The sequence below is a fragment of the Chenopodium quinoa genome, unplaced genomic scaffold (genome assembly GCF_001683475.1).
Source record: "Chenopodium quinoa cultivar QQ74 unplaced genomic scaffold, ASM168347v1, whole genome shotgun sequence".
Classification (NCBI taxonomy): Eukaryota; Viridiplantae; Streptophyta; class Magnoliopsida; order Caryophyllales; family Amaranthaceae; genus Chenopodium; species Chenopodium quinoa.
In genome coordinates, this window is record NW_018744239.1 from 6454653 (window position 1) to 6475852 (window position 21200).

General features: G+C 33.3%; 2 protein-coding genes across 2 annotated transcripts; both read left to right on the forward strand.

Moving 5' to 3' along the window:
* The first annotated feature begins 3150 nt into the window (after positions 1 to 3150).
* Positions 3151 to 17534, forward strand: LOC110694325. Its single transcript, XM_021871499.1, has 5 exons — positions 3151 to 3606; positions 3829 to 6270; positions 6965 to 7238; positions 7356 to 7446; positions 17354 to 17534. The coding sequence occupies exons 1-5, from the start codon at positions 3151 to 3153 to the stop codon at positions 17532 to 17534; spliced, it is 3444 nt and encodes a 1147-aa protein (XP_021727191.1).
* Positions 17535 to 19117: 1583 nt separating this feature from the next.
* LOC110694326 (ATP-dependent DNA helicase PIF1-like) lies at positions 19118 to 20813 on the forward strand. The gene is made up of 2 exons (XM_021871501.1): positions 19118 to 19173; positions 19304 to 20813. The coding sequence occupies exons 1-2, from the start codon at positions 19118 to 19120 to the stop codon at positions 20811 to 20813; spliced, it is 1566 nt and encodes a 521-aa protein (XP_021727193.1).
* Positions 20814 to 21200: the final 387 nt, after the last annotated feature.

A 21200-nucleotide genomic window follows, 5' to 3' on the forward strand; every position in this document is an offset into this window, starting at 1 on the left:
CAAAATATGAGGGGGGGGGGGGGTCCATTAATCCCAACCCCATAACCTTTTGATGTAGCCAAGTCTGCAATCAACTTTAACTCTTGTGTTATAGGGGCTTTCATTGGGCCAAATCCCCATTCGGAGCACTATATCCAGCATATTGTGAACTCTCGCTGGATTAGGAAAGGGGAGATAAGGGTTTTTAAATCAGGTCCTTATTTTCTCTTTGAATGTAAAGAGAGTTAAGACCTAGAGGGTCTCATTAGAACAAGCTCAGCGACTTTCGATGGCAGATTAATAAACTTCAGAAGATACAAAGTGGATTTCGTCCCTCATCAAATGAGTTTCTCGCTCTCTAGGGTGTGGGTCAGAATTTATGGTCTGCCATTAGCATACTTAACTTCAAGCTGGGCTCATCAAATTCTCAGGCATGTAGGCTATCTGGAAGAAATAGAAGATGATGGAAGGGATCTTCCAGCTCATGCTGAATTAAGAGCATGCATGTTAATTGATTTGTCTATCCCACTCATTCCAGGATGCTTTATCCCGTTGGAGGGGAACCGTGTTATATGGGTTTACCTGCGTTACGAAGGAATTTTTAGGTTCTGCAAGGCTTGTGGATGCGCAGGCCACACTACTGCTCGCTGTAATCTTTATGCTGTAATAGCAAGGAGACGTGTAAGGCGACGACTGGATGAAGTTGAGGCTGAAGGGGTGAGGGTCCTTATGGCCCTATTGAGTACCCATTCTACTCAAATATGATCAGGGGTCTCCCGGATTGGTATTGCTTCCGAAACACGGAAGTAGACTTGCGTTTGCATGAAAGTCAGGAGAGTAATTTAGTGAACAGGAATGATCCAAGAGACAACAGAGATGTCGAATGGATTAATCAAGAGGATAATTTCTCCTCATCCCGGGATAGTGAAGGCAGCGATGGTTTTCAAACAGGAAATGAGGAGTGGTCGAATGAAGGGTCAGGGCTGGGGGAAATGGATGAAGAAGTAGTCAGACCGAACATTTCTTTATCTCCAGGGAGACGTTTTGGGTTGTTCGGGGACCCATATGCTGAAATGATTCAAGAGAGGCAGTCACACCCGTCTTTTGAAGACAATGCTAGGGTGAGAAATCAGGATCACCAGGATGAGGAAGCTAGATGTATGGCTATCTCAGGAGGGGAAGAGGGTTATTTTCCAGTTAGGCCACTAGTTTCGAGAGGGCACATCTCAGTGTCTACCAATGATCAAGGTTTTGATTTGCAACCCTTTGTTTCGGGGTTCATGATGAAGGGGTCGAACTTCGAAGTTGGAGAGTCATCAAGGGCTCATCAAGCACCGATCTTAAGGGGCACACCTGGATCCTTGTTTCAAACTTTGGGCATCACAGAGTTAGCCTTTACACAGCTTGAGCCTAGCAGCAACAGAAACTCAGTAAGGGTTTTGGGCAATGAGGAAATGGCAAGGGAGGAACTTAATAGGGTTGAAATCCCAGGCCACAGGTTTGAGGTCTCGGAGGGGCAGGAAAATTGGAGAGCAATAGAGGAGAAGAAGCTCGATGATGATGAATATACTAAGATTATGGAGGCAAGCACGATTCTAGCTCTTGGAATACAATCAGCAAGAAAGGCAGAAATCCAGGAGTTGCACCGAGTGGCTAGGGTAACCCCATCACCTTATTTGCAACTGTCGCCTTCAGATTTAGGGGGGCTTCCGAATCTCCCTTTGACGGAGTACAATCCTGCGAATACACCGGTATCACATTTTAGTTCTTTTAATTTCACAGAGCTATTCAATTATGATGATAGTGCTAACAACAGGAAACGAGTTAGAGAAGCTGTAGGTCACCTTCCTCACTCTTGCGATGGCGACTCTATCCGCTATAGTGAAACAGATTTTCAGTGGGTGGAAAGGAAAAGGTTAAAGAGATTGCATAGGTGGTCAGAAAAAGGGGGCTTCACTATCTGGGTTACGGACAATGAGCGAGCAGACACTTTGCTTCAAAGGCTCTAACTGATATTGATATGGCAAGAGAGTTCGGAGTGGATGTTGATGGAGATCTTCGGATGAGGGGCCGAAACAAAAGAGGTCAAGCTTTATCTTCTTCGTCTTCTGAGTCGTGTAAAAGGCAGAAAAGTGAAGAGGTTACCTCGGCTTTAAGGGAAGTTGTGTGTGAAATGGAAGTTGATTCCCTGGTGACAAGGTTAGGGCTTTTGGGTTTTGCTTTAGGAGGTGAGAAGGCTGCTCCTTATCAGTCTTCAAGAGGATTATGAATGCTATAGCATGGAATTGTAGGGGTTTCAAATATCCACACGCCCTTACAATTCTTTATATAGTGTGGCTTTACCTGTCCAAGTTACCTTCTTTCCTCTTTATCTTAGTAATAAAAATAGATTATGTATCGGCGGCGGCTGAACTTAGTTTCTTAAATCCTACTTCAATTTTTGGCTGGAATACGAATGGAAGTAGTGGTGGTTTGCTTGTTTTAGGATGGTCTAGTGATGTAGTAGAATGTTTATTTTCTTCCAAAAATTTTATCCTTTGTAAAATTCATGCTATTAATGGAAGTATCAAGCATGTGCTATTTTTCTATGGTGAACCTCAAGTAGGAAATAGGAAAATTGTTTGGGAGCAACTACAATGGTTTCTAAAAGAATTCAAAAATACTTTAGTTATAGGAGATTTCAACCAACTAGAAAGCAGGAGTGACAAACTAGGGGGTTCGACTCGAATAAGAGGTATAGATGAATTTCTGGATTGGAGGTTTAGTTGCAATATTTCAGAGGTGCCTTTCTCGGGTCCAAGATTTACTTGGAGTAACATGAGAGAGGGAAGTGACCTTATTCTTGAACGCCTAGACCGCGCCTATGTCACCGAGGAATGGTTTAGTCACTCTCCGAACGGAATAATCATTCACGAACCTATTGTTTGCTCCGACCATGCGGAAATAACTTACTATGCTTGCCCAAAATCAACCTCTTCAAATAGACCATACCAAATTGAAAATTGGTGCCTTTCTTTTCTTGAAGTTAAAGGAATTGTACAAAGTTCTTGGAGGGAAGAGATTCAGGGTTCGCATATGTTTCAACTATCTAGGAAGCTAGAGTGGGTGAGAACAAGACTGCAACAATGGTGCCTAGCTAACAAGAAAAGCTGGGGGATTAACTAGAGAAAGATGACAAAATTTCTCCAAGTCTCAGGGGAAAACATAACCTCGCTGCAAGAGGGGGAAAACTACATTCAGTGTAGCAATTCAATTATTCCAGAAAGTAAGTTGGGTTTTGCTTTTTGGAGACAGAGAATGAAGACAAACGAGGTCAAATTTGGGGATTGTCCAACCTTTATAATGTATAGGAGGGTTAAACAACGACAAGCTCGAAACTCAATCCTTACGATGAAAGATGATAACGGGGCATGGGTTGATGACTTGAATAAGATTGAGGAAATGATTTTGACTTCTATACAGAGCACGTACAACCTGAGTCAAGGGGACAACAAAGGGGAGGAAATTGACCTTTTGCTTCGTCAGCTCGATATTCCCCAACTTTTGGAAGAAGGCAAGATTTGGTTGAATAGGGAGTTCTCTGACAATCTTCCTTGCTCCAAATCTCCTGGTCTTGATGGGGTAACGGTAAATTTTTTCAAATTTTTTTGGAATTTGGGATGATGTACGGCCTCTAGTGGTAGATAGCGTGAAGCAGTTCCTAAATACAGGAAATATGCTTAAGGAATGGAATCAATCTCTTCTAATCCTAATTCCAAAAGTGAAGGCCTCGGAACTGGCTAATTAGTTTAGGCCTATCAGCCTTTGCAACACAATCTACAAGTGTATTTCAAAGTGCCTGATAAATAGATTGAAGCCTGTAACCTCATCTCAGAATATCAGCATGCTTTTATCCCAAGAAGGTATATGGAGGACAACGTCATTTTGAGCCACGAGTTGATTCACCTGATAAACTCAAAGAAGGGGTCGAATTTCACAGCAGTTAAGATTGATATGTCTAAAGCTTATGATAGAGTGGATTGGTTGTTCTTCCTGAAGGTTCTAAGGGCCTATGGGTTTTCTAACCACTGGATCAGGATGATCTCGCAATGTGTTTCAACGGTAAGTTTTAAGACGGTTATCAACAGGAAGGTTTTAGGACACTTCGCTCCTAAGTGTGGCCTGAGACAAGGGGATCCTTTATCCCCGTATTTGTTTATTTTTTGTATGGACATTCTCTCAAGAATGTTGTCCTTGGCAGAGGAAATAAATCAATTTCGTGGTTTAAAGGTTTTGAGAAGTTCACCCTCGATTTCTCATCTCTTCTTTGCTGATGATGCAATGCTCTTCTTTAAAGCTGATAAGGAATCATGTTCCTGTATTTTTGATATTCTTCAAAGGTTTGGTAAAGCTTCTGGTCAGCAACTAAATCTCCAGAAGTCTATGATCAAATTTTCACCAGGGGTGGAAAATGACAAAATATTGGAGGTAAAACAGGCATTATCTATGCCTATAACTGATAATATGGGTATCCATCTAGGAGTGCCGATAGATATCAAGGGAAAGAAGGGTCCTCTTTTCCAATTTCTAGTGGATATAGTGGTGGAAAAAATAATAGCTTGGGCGTCTCTCCAGCTCTCTCAACCGGCAAAATTAATCCTCATTAACACGGTCTTGATAAGTATGTCTGCTCATGTTATGAAGTGCCTTAAAATTCCTCAGAGCATCGTTAACAAGATAGATTCTATAATTACTCGGTTTTGGTGGGCTAAATGTGGTAAAAAAGGGTTACACTGGGTGAGAAAGGGTATTACACAGCTACCGAAGAGTATGGGTGGGTTGGGAATCAGGGGATCTTCTAATTATAATGGTGCCCTAATCTTCAAACAAGCAACTAGGATGCACCTTAATCCCCAACTTCTTCTTTCGAGAGTTTATAAAGGTTTCATGATAAGGAGCCCTAATGGTACTGATAGTATCTATGGAAAACGGGGAAACCCGTCTTTGGGGAGATCTAGCATCCAAAAGGTTAGCAAGATTTTCAAGGAGGGTTTTGCATGGAAAGTAGGGAATGGTAATTCCATCTCGGCTATCAATTCGCCGTGGGTTAAAGGGGAGATCCCTGTGGTAAGGTCAAACCAATCCTTAAGGGCTGCTTTAGATTGGAAAGTAAGCGATTTTATTAATAGGGACACTAATTCTTGGAATGCTAGGAAAGTGAGAGAAAGCTTTGAATGGGATTATGCAAAATCCATCCTGTCAATGGAACTCCCACAGGCTAATGAGGACGACTTCCTCCACTGGAAATTCCATCCGTCAGGTAAGTATACTGTTAAAACTGGTTACTACTTCTTGTTGAAAGACTTGGGGATGAAGAGTGCTAGGTTTTCGGAGAAGGATCAGCATTTCATTAAGTTAATATGGAGATTGGGGATCCAACCGAAATGGAAATTGTTCTTGTGGAAAATTTTTCATGATAACATTGTCGTCAAAGTGAACTTAGCAAGACGGGGGATGGCTATTGATACGGAGTGTGATCACTGTAGGGCGGGCAAAGAGGATGGCCAACATCTTTTTAGGTTGTGTAGTCAGGTAAGGGAGGTCTGGGAGAATAGTCTCCTGAACATATGCCATGATTTTTCAGAGTCCATTTCAGTGCAGAAATGGATTCAACACTATATCCTGCTCTTTTACAGCGAGGATGGTAAGAATAGCAGTCGAATTGTTTTGTTCATTGCAACTCTGTGGTGTTTATGGAAAACTAGGAATGAGAGAGTGTACAGAGGAGAAGATGGAACCCTAAATGGCACATTGGAAGGTATAAATCTTGCTATAAAGGATTACGAGACTTTCGCTAATAGGGATTGTGTAACCGATGGGACGGAGGTGTCGAGTGATTATGATATAGATGTCCCACCAGGTTTTAACTATGCTCAGCTAGGAAAAGGAAAAACAGGTTTTGATAACTTCATCATGGAAGTAGATGGATCTTGGGAAAAAAATACAGGAAGAGCAGGGATCGGCTGGGCGGTGAAGCACAACACGCATGGTCATGTGCTGGGGGAGGGTGGCAACCAGAGAGCAGCTATGTCTGCTTTCCAGTGTGAAGCTTGGGCATGCCTAGAGGCCCTAAAGTGGGCGAAAGATAAGGGTGAAAATGGGATCCTTATCTTTTCGGATTCGAGCCTCCTTATTAATAATCTAAAGGGGAAGACAGGCAACGAAATCGCGACAACTTGGATTATAAAAGAGATTAAGGAAGCAGGGGCGAACTTCCAACGATGTGCCGTCTTAAAGGTTCCCAGAGAACAGGTACAAAGAGCTAATGAGATAGCTAGACAATATCGAACCAATCTTTCGGTTCCGTAGTGGTTTTTATGCTTTGCTTTGCTATTGTCAAAAAAAAAAAAAAAGAAAAAAAAAACTTAATATTAAATCCTACTATGTGTTATTAAGCTATGTGCTATTTATAAGATTACAAATACATGAAAAGTAGGTACAATGTACTTACTTCTTTTCTTTTTTTTAATTTTTGTATCAATTTTTTTTTTGGTTTCCATTTATAGCAGAAATCTTGGCTACAAAATTTAGATTTCATTACATTTTCATATCTTTTATTAACAGGATGTCAATTGCATACGCTCCTTTCATGTATTTGAACTCGTACTCAAAATTTTGGAATGTGAAGGCAAGGATAATTAGACTATACGAAATTCAGCATCTCAAAATTAATAAAAAAATTTGGAAGATGGTTCTTCTTGATGCTAGTATGTAAACATTGTTTTAAAAATTATTTTTTCTCTTAACAGTGAAATCTTATTATATATATAAAATATAATATATGATTAAGTAGTTACGTTAGGATCTATTACTCTTCATTATCTTTAGTTCATTATCTTTCTTTTGATCCATATCGTTAAATAATCTATCAAACCAAATTTACAATGCTTTTGTTATATTATTCCACAATCACATACTTACTCATTTTTCCTTTTGTTTTTTAAAGGGAGAACCCATTCAAGGTATTATATTTACAAAGGATGTTGATAATTTTATTGGCAAACTACAAGAAGGTTCCATGTATTGTTTTAAAATGGTACAAGTTATTCAAGCTGATGATTGGTTACGAATATTTCATAATCCGTATCAAGTCAACATAACTAAGGAAACAGAATTATCCTATGTTGATACCGATATCGAAGAATTTCCAAAGTACTCTTACAACTTGGTGTCTTTACATGGTGTAAAGTCATATAAACGTACTGAAGGAATTGTGATAGGTTTTTATACCCCCTTTCATACTACCTTTATTAATTAGAAACTATTAATTTTCTTATAAACATATTCAATATTTCTTTAATTAATATCTTACCCTTTTATGTTTGTTTGGGAATTAGATGTTGCGGGAATAATCATATATGCAAGTGAGATTCACCGAAATGATTGTACGGGTACCATTAAACAAGATATTATTCTACTAGATCAAAGGTATGTATATATATGAATTTAAGGCTACTGCCCATGAAATAATAGCCGTAGGGAAAAATTAGTACTACACCTAACTCTAAAGTTTAGAGATTAAAAAAAAGCTAGGATACTTTTAGTATATTCTGTACAAGATGTATACATTTTATATTAACTTGAAGTATGATACTTCTATCAACGTTTATCCTACTTTTATGCTACGTTCAATCTTTATCCTACTTTTAATTTCAATTTCAATGTAAATCCTAAATTATATGCATTTTTGTTAGTTTATTTTTCTATGAGATTGACGATATGGAATAACTTTGTCAACGAAATTGGTGAACGAGCAATAGAAGAATATGACCAAAATCTCACTTTACTTACATGTAGTGTCCAGCTTCAAAATTATAATGGTAAATTTTGATTACTTATAATTTTTTTTATAAAATACCATGGTTTAGTATCACAAAAGATTATTTGATATTAATTTTGTTATTCTAAATTTAAGTTTTAGGTACATTACATTTGACATCCGGAAGATACACAAGATTATATATCAACCACAATGACTCTACTCCCGATGCTATAGCAAAATGGTTAGTAGTAGTACACTATTTTTTCTTCTATTTTTATTATAGTAATAATGTTTTTTTTTGTATTATAGATAAATAATAAATTAGTCGATCACCACTTATTACTTAATACTTGGGGTAGCATCATGCCATCACGTACATTTAAGAATTTAATCCTAATTAGACTCGCCAAATCAACTGCCACTTTGATATAATTTTTTTATATTGCCAATGTGTTGCATAAAACATCTTATTCAATCTTAATTTTTTTTATAGATATTGCAATGATACCTTTGCTCTAGCTAAAGCTAAATGGATACAAACCTGTGGTCTTTCGTTGTATCTGACACTTTTGATATCAAATGCCCATCGTACTACAACATACAAGTTTCCATCAAGGCCAATAGTAATATCTTACCATATTACAATATTAACATAGATTTACTTTTCTAATAGTATTATTTATTAATAATTCGTAATTTATTATTTTATCCTTCTTAAACTGTTTATATATCTTTTATTGGTTTATAAAAATTACATGTTGCAATTGTTGCACTTCATAAATTGTTTAAATAACATTTATTATACATTATAGGGAAATGTTGGTTGATATTAATGACAAAAGCTTCACATGGTATGATGCATGCTCGATTTGCAATTATAAAGTGAATTATATTGTTGATCAAAGGACATGTACAAATTGCTACACATAAAATCCTCAAATCACTCAAGGGTAAGATTATCAAATTAGTTTTAGTATATTTATTTTGAATCTTTTTATTTATTTATTTTATTATGTATTTATTTTATTATGTATGTGTCTTGGTAAATAGTGTATCAATCAAGATTACTATCAAAGGCTCTACTTGGTTACTGCATTTGATATTGTTCAACCAACAAATTAAATTGAATTCCTTTTTCAAGCTACTGTGTCCCAATTGAAGGACTTGCATGATTAGGTTTATGTATATAATAAAATTTTGATTTGACATCTCATTAATTTATCTTTCTAACGATATTATATATTATATTATTCATAGGTTAATGAGAAAGAGATGTTGAAGCTGTTGCATTCACGTCATGATAACTAATATGTTTTTACCCTTACATCCCAAACTTCTCAATCGTCACCCTACAAAGTTATTTATGTGACATTTGTTAGTTGGGAGGAAGAGTGTGCATATTTACTTAAAAGGTGACCGTATTCAAAACTTATTTTTAAACTTAATATAATTACAGTGCACTATTATACTATATAGCTCAATCACGAAGCCAACGCGTTGTTGATATTGTTCCATAAAGAAACTATGTAACACTTTGTATATTATATATACAAGCTTGGAAGCTTTTAAAACTCAGTTTTTTATTTGTACTTTGTGCTTCGTGTAGTATGTAAATATTCAGTTTTTATATAATTTTAGAGCTTTTGTATGTAATTTATATTACAATACTCAATCAACATGATTTTTTCTTTACAAAAAATATCTATCTCCATAAAAAAGTAAATAGGATTATATGTCACTTCCTATACACGTTCATTGAATAAATCAAGAATTACTAGCATTATTATTTTATTAACTTAAAAAAACGAAAGATAATTATATCTCATCTTATGATACAATCTATCAAACCAAGGTTATCAACATTAAAAAATTTGTTACATAAACTTCTCTAAACTTCTATATACAATTACGTATATCATAGCATTAAGAAGAGAGGGAAAAAAAAAGTTGGCCACGAAAAAATAAAAAGCTACTTTGACAAAAGTAGTTTAAAAATAACCGTATATGCTAATTTTTAGCAGTAAAAAAGAAAAAAATAATCACATTTTATTTTTACATTTAACAAAACTTTCAGAAAAAAGAAAAAAAAATAGCACATAACTTTTTTGACAAAAAATTAAAAAATAAAATTCTACTTTGACAAAATTAGTTTAAAAATAACCGTATATGCTAATTTTTAGTGGTAAAACAGAAAAAAAACCACATTTTATTTTTACATTTAACAAAACTGACGCAAAAAAAATAAAATAAAATAAAACATAGCACGTAACTTTTTTTATTTCTTTTTTTTTGGATAAAATAAAAACATATCACAACATTTAGAATTTTTATACTCCATACGTTAAAACTTTTCTACAACATAACTTAGGACAATTTTTTAATTACAAAAAAATCTTTTAGCCATGGATATTTATAAATTAATAAAATATAAAATATATTTTAAAATTTATCACATAAACTACCCACGTTCAATATACAATTATCAACAATCCCTAATTATTTGCCACTATTGTTATCCACTTTATTTATTCATTATTTTTTAAAAACAAAACTACCCACTTCTTTTTTTCGTTTTTTTTAATATACAATTCTCTCAATATTAAAAAAAATAAGGAAAAGTAGTTTAAAGATAACCGTATATGCTAATTTTAAGATATAAAAAAGAAAAAAAAACCTACATTTTATTTTTTTCATTTAACAAAACTGTCCCAAAAAAAAAAGAAAAAAATAATAGCACGTAACTTTTTTTTATTTTTTCTGTTTTGGATAAAATAAAAACATATCACAACATTTAGAATTTTTATACTCCATACGTTAAAACTTTTCTACAACATAACTTGGGACAATTTTTTAATTACAAAAAAATCTTTAGCCATGGATATTTTATAAATTAATAAAATATAAAATATATTTTAAAATTTATCACATAAACTATTCACGTTCAATATACAATTATCAACAATTCATAATTATTTGCCACTATTGTTATCCACTTTATTTATTCATTATTTTTTAAAAACAAAACTACCCACTTCTTTTTTTTCGTTTTTTTTAATATACAATTCTCTCAATATTTATTTTTACACATCCAGTTCTCTCCAAACATAAAATTATCTTCAATCTTTACTATTTGTAACTTTTCATTTATTATAGTAACATATTCTATCTTGAAAAAAAAAATTATTTCATATAATTATAAACCATTAACGAAAATCGCCATGCCTTCAATCGAGTAATTATCTGTTCCTTCTTCGTTCAAGTTGTCTTCTAATTTTTTTTTTAAATAAAACAAGAGTAGTCGCCTGTTTTATTTTATTTTTGTATAATTGATTATCATAATATTGGTTGAATTTGCAGGGATTGTTGATTGTTTGACTATGGTGCACATCAATAAAACTCCTCTTTCGAACTCAAGTAGGATTGCATATTCACGAACGTTCATTTTTGTGCACAACTGACATTATATTTACAAAGGTAAACCATTTACTGCAATTCTATATTAATTTACTAATTAAACAATAAACTACGATGGGTTCCCAATTCAATTATAAACTAAAGTATAAAAATGTAAATTATAAATTATTGCTACATCTTCATGTTTCTAAATGACAAATTATCAGCATTGTACTCACCTTCTACGGTTGTTTCTTATGCTTTAACTTTAACGTTTTCATATAACGTAAATTTATGAGAAAATTCCTGACAAGTTCATATGAAATCAATTGCTTGATGAACATCTGTACAAAGTAATTTTCACCACTCCTTCATACCTTCACACTTAGAAAAAATAAGGAAGAATATAAGATAACTTTTGATGTTTCAATTCTTTGTTTTATAATTATGTAATATATTATTTTATTGGATAATAATGAAGCTGATATATTGGAAATTTGGTCAATTGCTAAGGGGATATGCACAAGTTTTGATTTAATCTCTTACTAAATACTATATAGTATTAGTTTATAATACGAAGTAACGAGGTATTTAGTTAATTTTAGTTGCTTTTTGATACCTAATAGTGTCCAAAGTTTATCTAACTTTGTCTAAAATAATTGACACAAATCTAAGTTATGTTAATATTAATGATGTTAGAAATCCACTATACTAACTTTCGATAGGCGGACCCATTCACAATTAGATGCTATTGTTGAGTAAAGATGATCAACCATAAATAGTTGAATATTATGACGTGTCTTTTTTAATATTTATAAGAATGTATACTACGAGTACTAATTAAAAATTTTTTAATCTTATGTCACACGAATTGTTAATAGTACAATTGGAAAAAAAAATTACCATATGTTTTTGTTTTTGTTATGAGAAAAAGAAGATTTTAATTAGCCAAAAAAAAATTATCTGGGGTGTGTCAATTCATTAATTTTTCACATATCAGATATTATGATATAGGGGTGGGATGATTAGGTGTATGATAAATTAGCCATGAAATTTGCTTAAATTAATAAAGTCACTATGTGTATTATTAAAAAGTAAAGTATCACTTTATTATGAAATAGGGAGTAAAAGTTTACCATGTAAATTTTTTTAAAGTGAACAGAAAGATATACAATACTTACTTTGTTCACCATGTAGAAATAAGCATACCCAATTAGATCTGTTAAGGGACGACCCTACTTAATTAGATTTGTTAAGGGACGACCCTACTTACAACTTATAAGGTGGAAAACTCCTAACATTCCAAATAGATAAACTAACATTCATAATCAAACAGAAATATAGCCTCAAGACTCAAAATACACTGCACAATCACATGAAATTATGACCTAACCTAAAGAAACGGAGTTGCAAACAAAAGTAATTGGAGTTATTGACCACTATCTTAACAAGACACATAAAAGGTATAACAAGGAAGTAGCTTAATGCAGCTTACTGCCTTTACAGCTGAAACGGTATAATTCCTTCCTAGAGGACTCAAGACGTTGGATGGAAGTCTTATTTTGAAATAGGGAGTAAATGTAATACCCCGTATCTTTGAAAGGTATTTTCTAAATTAAAGAGTATTTTTAGTCTCGTATTTTGACGTCTTTTCTACATTAATTATTTTCCTAAATAGTATTTTAGTTTTGGAGCCAAAATGATATTTGAATTTTGGCGCCTAAATCATTTGTCTTTTTATTTTACAAAACTAATTAAATAAAACCAATTTATAGCAATGTTATAAATAGTATTTTTGATTTCTCTAATATTAAATAATTAAACCGAAATTATATTAATTCGGTTAAAATAAATTAATTAAATTAATTTCCTAAACTAATTAAATGATATTTTCGGAGTTTATGTAATGAAAACCTGATTTGTTTTAATATTTATCTAAATTAATTATTTTCATAAAATATATATTTAATTATAAAATATTTTACCTAATCTATGAAATTAGCATAAGTAATCCGAAAATATTACGTTAATTATTTTCTTAATATTTTCGGCCACCCCTAAATTATTTAATAAATTAGACTAATTTCCTAAACTAATAAAACTAAAATTCTTCATAATATTTTCGGATATTAATAATGAAAAATCTGATTTTATCTTTCCAATTATTAATTTTCACAAAATAAATTTAATTAAATTATTAATTTTAGGCATAAAAATATTTTACAAAAATCTATGAATTAACATAGAGGGACCGAAATTATTGAGCTATATTGAGCTCAATATTTTCGGCCACTCATAGTTTTTTTTTTTAAATGATTTTAATTTATTTTATTAAAAAATAAAAATCCTATAATATTCCTTACTTCTACTCCTAAATCAAAAATTTATTTGATCTTATTCTATACTTGCACTCCAAGCTCAAAACTTACTAAACAAAAATTTCATGACCAAACTAAAATTCTAATATTCTTCCATACATTCAATTATTTCTTAAACCCTTAAAACCCTAATTCCCATTCTTTGAAATTGCCATAATTTATACCCACCCAAAATTTCTATAAACTCATCACCTAAACACCTATAAATACCCCTCTTCCAAACACCCCAAGACACACATTAAAACCTCAAGAAATCTCTCTTTCCCTCACGGTTTTCCTCTTCTTTTTCCTCCCCCAATTTTCGGCCACCACCATCATCGGCGACCACCTGCTGCCGCCGGTGACCACCAGTCACCACCACCACCAGCCGCCACCTCTCACTGCCGGCCACCCCTTGCTCCTCCTTTGCCTTTGGTTTCCATCTCCATCCTTCAATTTCTCCTTTCTCCTAACCTTGTTTTACATTACTAAGAATTTATAATTGAATATATATTATTTATTGCATAAATTATAGTATGAAAACAGAAAATTATTTATATTATAAAAATAAAAAATTATTTTATTAAAATATAATGATACATTACAATAAATTCATGCACATATAGGATAGATTGGTTAAGTTGTTGTGCTTATTTGGTAGCCTTATATTAATTAAGGTTATAATATTGTGTAGGGTGTTCGTGACTAAGTGAAGTAATTGTGTGAATCGCTCTTATTACGATCAAGGTACGTTATGTGGTTTGATATCTTCGAAAGTTGTTTAATGAAATTATATTTTATTATGTTTCTTATGGAATTATGTTTTATGATGATTTAAATTAATGATTTTGGTTAACCAAAAGAGATTTTGAATTGTGATTAAAATTATTAAAAAGGATTGGATTAAAAATGATTTACAGGTTTCTTGATATTCAGGAATGAGGGATTTTTTTTTAAAGGTGCTTTTAAGAGAATCAATCGATATGGTTATGAATCCCACTTAGGGAATGGATTAGAGAAGACTATGCACTTTTCATGACCTAGTCTTTCCTCAAGATTGGCCTTTGTTCATAAAGTAAACCACTTGGGGGGTGTGCACACTTAGTGAGGAATTGGTTTTGGAACATAATCAATTGAGTTTTAAACTTGTCTTGAAAGAATTGCATTGGAAAAGCTCTTACATGAGTATGATGTTGGGAAGATTGTCTTTGAAATTATTAGAATTAAAATTAAATGATTTAATTGATGTTTTACTTATCTCACACATAATCTACTTAGCATAATTTGCTAATGCGTGCTTTTGTTTTGGCTTTGCCCTGTTTACCATTCATGGTAAGCAGGTGAACTTTTCAGGTGGAAATTGATTGATGCATATGGGAGTCTACGGGAATTTCACCTAGCTTAGGAAAAGTTTGATTTTGTTTTTTTTTATGTCATAAATAATGAACATCTTTATTTGAAGTATTATTAATAAAGAATAAAGAATTATCGCTGCAAAGGTATTTTGAAGTATAAGCCTTGCATTATCACGCGGAGGTAATACGCCCAAGTCTATCTCTACGGTATTTATACGTATTTTTCTACATCTTCCGTAGAGGGAGGTTTAAAGGTGTTACAGTTAAATTTCACCATGTAGAATTTTTTAAAGTTGAGGGCTTTCATATAGAATTTCTCTTATTTCTTTTATGAATAACTATGCACATATGATATATACAAAACCTAATTTTCCTTGTATTTTACTTTCCAAAAAAAAAATCAAAAATGATATATACAAAAGTTTATAAGAAAAGTAAAAAAAGAATAAGGTACTGCAGAAGATACTGTACCAACTTCATTGGACCAAATAAATGGAGTAGCAACTTAAAAGGTAACTATGCATGCAATACTTCGTACACACAAGTTAAACATTTTAGATTTCTATATCATGCACCTTTTTATAGCATTCCGTTATTATAATTTAATTTACATTATGTACTTTTACTTATATATTTTTATGTTAATAGGTATGGAAAATCAGATGTCATCTACGTCATACTATCGAAATTTAATACGGAGAAGGATGACTTCAAAACAACTAGAACAAGAAGCTATTGCCTTAAATACTCGAAGGCGGACTACTTATAATTTAAGGAGGAATGCTCGACAACAAGCCGATTCTTCTACTTATAATTTAAGGAGAAATGATTGACAACAAACCGTTTCTTCTACTCTATCGGATATTACTAATCAAGACATCACAACTGGCAACTACACTACTTCAAATCGTGCTTCAAGATGCACACGTGAGTTGAGTAATATTATGTTTATAGCCTTCTTGACATTGTTTTTGTAATTAAATACATTTATTGTCCTTTTATATGACATCAATATGTGTTGATTACAATTTTAACAACATATATAATTGTTTATTATATAGTAATCCAGTTGTATAACATCGAGAAATATATATTTTTACAATTTTGTGTATAAATTGGTTAACTTATGCCTAACAATATTAGTTTCTCTATTATTTTATAGAAAGCAAACAATGTCAAAGAAAACTTTATAATGTGCGTACTAAAAAAATCGCCTTACTAATAATGATTATATTAAAAAAATTATTAGATATATCACATAATAATTAAAAAAAAACATCGGCCCATTTACCCTTAAACGGTTTGAAAATTATAGTTGCGGCAATTTACACATGGTCTTTCATTACCAAAATAATTCTCTTTATGATTTGCAAATAGAGCATGCATCATATCATGTGAAACCTTTGGCATTACATTAATATCAACCAAGTAACCAGTAGTAAATTAATTTTTTTTATAAATAGTAAAGATATATGGATAGTTAATGAAGTATAATAATATAAAAAAAAAATTGTCTACACTAATTCAATATATAGTTAAAACATAAGATATGAAGTGAAATATAAAAAAATACACTGTAACATTTAATGAGTTATATTGCTCTTGATTATGCAACACATTTTCATTCTTAAGCATCAAATGGTCTAAGATCCATATTTTTATTTTGCAAGATGAACAAAAATACATTAACTTAGTAAGAAGCTTGATAAAGTTAAATATTAAAATCATGTGACATGTTGTTTTTAGCATCAAACATACTAAATAAATTTAATTCATAACCTAGCAATTCAAAATGGTCAAAATGTCATATCGCACAATTCTACATGTTTTGGTCGACAAAGTAACCGAGGTGGTAGTACAAGTTTTGGCAACAATGGCATTAAAGAGGTCTTAGGTCCTAATTTCATGCATAGCAACAGTGTTCAAAGAAATAGAGAAAGAGTATGTCATCGTTGTGCAATAAACTTTCATGAGCAAAGAGGAGTCCCGACCGTTCAATTATCACCTCCGAGAACATGTACATTTTGCCAAGCCCTTTTTCATAATGAAACATCCCAAATATGTTGTTTATCTTGGAGGATTACCTTGCCAACCTTACCTGTTCCTGAAGATCTATGTTCTTTATATACTGATCAAACACCTATTGGATTGCATTTTAAGCGTGATATTAGAAAAATTAATCACTTATTTACTTTAACATCCATGGGAGTGCACTTACATGAGAGCTTAGCAAATGCTCAACACGGAGTATATACTTTTTGAGCTCAAGATTCTATATATCATAAGATAGGTGGACTACTCCCATCTACATCGGAATCTCGGCCACGATTCCTTCAGTTGTACATATATGACACTGAGCACGAGGTTGAGAATCGTCTTGCAGAGAATAGCACATTACGACAAGATATTGTAGAACGAGTTAAAGCCATTCTTGATTAATGCAATCCTTTTGTTCATAATCTTTGAAGTTTGGCTCAGCAAGAAAACGTACAAGATTTTGCCCTCCGTATTAATGAACAACCATCAGATCGACCTCAATATTGTCTTCCTACTGCTTCTCAAGTTGCGGCTATGATTGTCGGTGGAGAAGAAGTTGCGAACTTAAATCCAAGGGATATTTTAGTTCAATCAACTTATGGGCAATTATGACTGTGTTGGATACAGCTGGATACTATGATCCTCTTCAGTATCCATTACTCTTTCCATATGGTTCCTATGGATGGTCGATAAATAGTCTCGATAATAATGGAATAACCATACCTTGTCGATCATTCTATGCCTATATCATTCAAGTAAAGTACACTCCACTCACATATTAACACATGGATATATATATTCTTTTCTCATATTTTAATGGAATTTTATTTATTTTAGGTACGACAATGTGTCATATCCATCATCTTAATGGCAGGGCGCTTATTTCAACAATTCATTGTTGACATGTTTGTGAAAATTGAGGCAAATAAGCTAAGGTGGATTCGAGATAATCAAAATACAATTAGAGCTGAATTGTATCAAGGACTTCAAGATTGTTTAGATGTCGGAGAACTCAATCCAGGTTCTTTTCTTAAATATTTTGTTTCCTTTAATTTTAATTTTACTATTATTATGTATATAAAATAATTAACGGTACATTGTACTTATAGTGAATGCCGGAAAATCAACCATTCTACCTTCTTCATTTGTCGGGTGTCCAAGAGATATGAATCAAAGATTTCAAGATGTAATAGCATTAGTTACACATTATGGAAAACCAGACCTCTTTTTGACAATGACATGCAACCCATCATGGAGAGAAATTGTAGACGAATTATTGTCAGGTCAAACAGCACAAAATCGTCCCGACTTGATCACTAGAATATTCCATGCAAAATTTAAAGAATTCAAGATGGACGTTGTAGAAAAAGGCGCTCTTGGGAAGGTTATTACCTATGTATATGTCACTGAGTTTCAAAAAAGAGGCTTGCCACATGTTCACATGCTGTTCATTTTGGACGAAAAAGATAAACCAAAATCTATGGAAGAGTATGACACATTTGTGAGAGCCGAATACCTGATAGAGATGAAGAACCATGATTATACGATGCGGTTTTGAAGCATATGATCCATAATCCGTGTGGTGAAGGTCGTCGAAATTTTTCTTGCATGGAAAATGGGGTTTGTAAACGTAAATTTCTTAAACCCTTTGCAGTAAGCACAGTCCAAGGCAAGAACTCATATCCTATTTACCGTCGTCGTGGTGATCGTCCTCCAGTACCTTTACATGAGAATAGTGCAACCTTCGTTGATAATGGTTGGGTTGTTCCATATAATTCATGGTTGCTACTAAAATATGATTGTCATATCAACGTAGAGATCTGTAGTAGCATCAAGAGCGTCAAATATTTGTTCAAGTATGTGCATAAGGGTGTAGATCGTGTTTCAATGGAAGTTCGAGCAGGGGATGAATACAATGAGATTCAACAATATGTGGATGCTAGGTGGGTATGTGCACCTAAAGCCTTATGGAGGATATATCAGTTTCCCATTACTCGAATGTGTCCATTTGTTGCTCGATTACAACTACATTTGCAAGATAGGCACATGGTTAGATTCAGTACAAATCAATCTATTGAAGATATCCTTCAAATGCCACAAAATTCTTGAAATATGCTCACAGAATTCTTCAAGATGAATTCCTTAGATCAAGAGGCAAGAACATACCTATATAGAGAATTTCCTCAACGTTATCGATGGCTGACGGCTACAAAAACTTGGAGAAAAAGGATGAGTACACAAAGAGTGATAGGTAGAATCTATACAGCCTCACCAATGGAAGGAGAAAGATTTTTCTTGCGTTTGTTGTTGGATTATGTTCAAGGCCCCAAATCATTTGAGCATATACAAACTGTCAATGGAATTGTTTAAACTACTTTTAGAGAAGCAACTGAAAAACTAGGTCTTATGGAGAATGATGCAAGCATTCGTGATTGTTTGCATGAAGCATCAAACTCTAAAATGCCATCTTCATTAAGAAGATTGTTTGTCACGCTATTGGTTTATTGTCAACCAACTGGGGTTCGATCTCTATGGGATGAATTTTATCATTACATGGCTGAAGACTACTTATATTCAACTTCAACAAATCCAGATTTGGTACGTGATTCAGTTCTCTATGACATCGTTCGCATGTTAAAACAATTAGGAAAGAGTGTCAATGACTTCGACTTACCTAAAATAAACATGCAATTGGATGGAAACGCACAAGTAGCTAGAGCCATACATGATGAATTATCAGCACTAGTGCCCCCTAAAGATGTGCATTGTGTTGAGCATCTTAATGACGACCAACGTTCTTCATTTGATATCATTATGGAAGCTATTGATGCAGAGAATGGTCGAATTTTCTTTATAGATGGTCCAGGTGGGACAGGTAAGCTTAGAGGGAAATATGGATTACCAGTAGCCAGCTCAGGTATTGCTGCCACACTATTGCATCGAGGAAAACCCGCTCATAAAACTCTTGGTATTCTGGTTACGCTGCATGCTTCGTCAACTTGGAAGTTTAGTAAACAAGATGTAGAGGCACAATTGGTCAAGTATGCAACTGTCATAATATGGGATGAAGCAACAATGACTCATCGACATGCGTATGAAGCAATTGATTGTAGTTTAAGAGATCTAACAGGGGTTGATGTTCCATTTGGCGGCAAGGTCGTAGTGTTTGGTGGAGATTTTAGACAAATTTTACCCATTGTACAAAAAGGAACAAAGGCTCAAACTATAGATGCGTGTTTGGTCAGGTCAACACTATGGAGACATGTTCAGCTACTTCATCTCACTCAAAATATGAGATTAATACATGATCCAGAATTTGCAGCCTTTCTTTTAAGAGTTGGAGATGGATGTGAGCCTACAATTGATGAATACATGATAAAGTTACCATCTTCAATATGTTTAGGAAATGGTGATCAAATTTCAGTTGATAATCTAATCCATCAAATATTCCCAAACCTAGCTAAGCACATAGGTGATGTGTCATACATGGTGCAAAGAGCTATTATAACTCCAACAAATGACAAAGTTGACATGCTGAATGAGAAGATACTTAGAGAGTTTGCCGGAGAAGAAAAAACCTACTACTCATGTGACTTTGTTCCAGAAGATCGTCAAAATCTCTATCAACAGGAGTTCTTGAATTCATTATCCTTCGGTGGTTTGCCACCACATATTCTTAAGCTGAAAGTTGGCTCGCCAATCATGCTTATGAGAAATATTGATACAAGTAGTGGATTGTGTAATGGGACAAGGTTAATATGTAGTCGATTAAGGGATCATGTGATTGAGGCTGAAATTATGACCGAAATTCATAAAGGGACACAAGTGTTCATTCCACATATGCCTTTAAAAACAGCAGAAGATGTGAAGTTGCCATTTGAAATGATATGAAAACAATTTCATGTGAAATTGTGTTTTGCTTTAACCATAAACAAATCGCAAGGGCAAACCATTCCTCATGTTGGTATATATCTCCCCCAACATGTTTTCAGCCATGGACAGTTATATGTTGCACTATCGAGAGGGACCTCACAAGAAACAACCAGAGTTTTGATTAGCAAAAGAGATACTCGAGGTAGATGTGGTGTATTTACAAAAAACGTAGTTTACAAAGAAGTTCTCCTGCCTCATTTGCCACAACCCTAATTATCAGGTATCATCATAAATATTAAACATGCATTCATAACTTCCGATAGTCATAATTCATAAACATTTATATTATACATGCATACATAGATTCTTAAGTCATAAACATCTATGAAATGACTTCTTTATCTT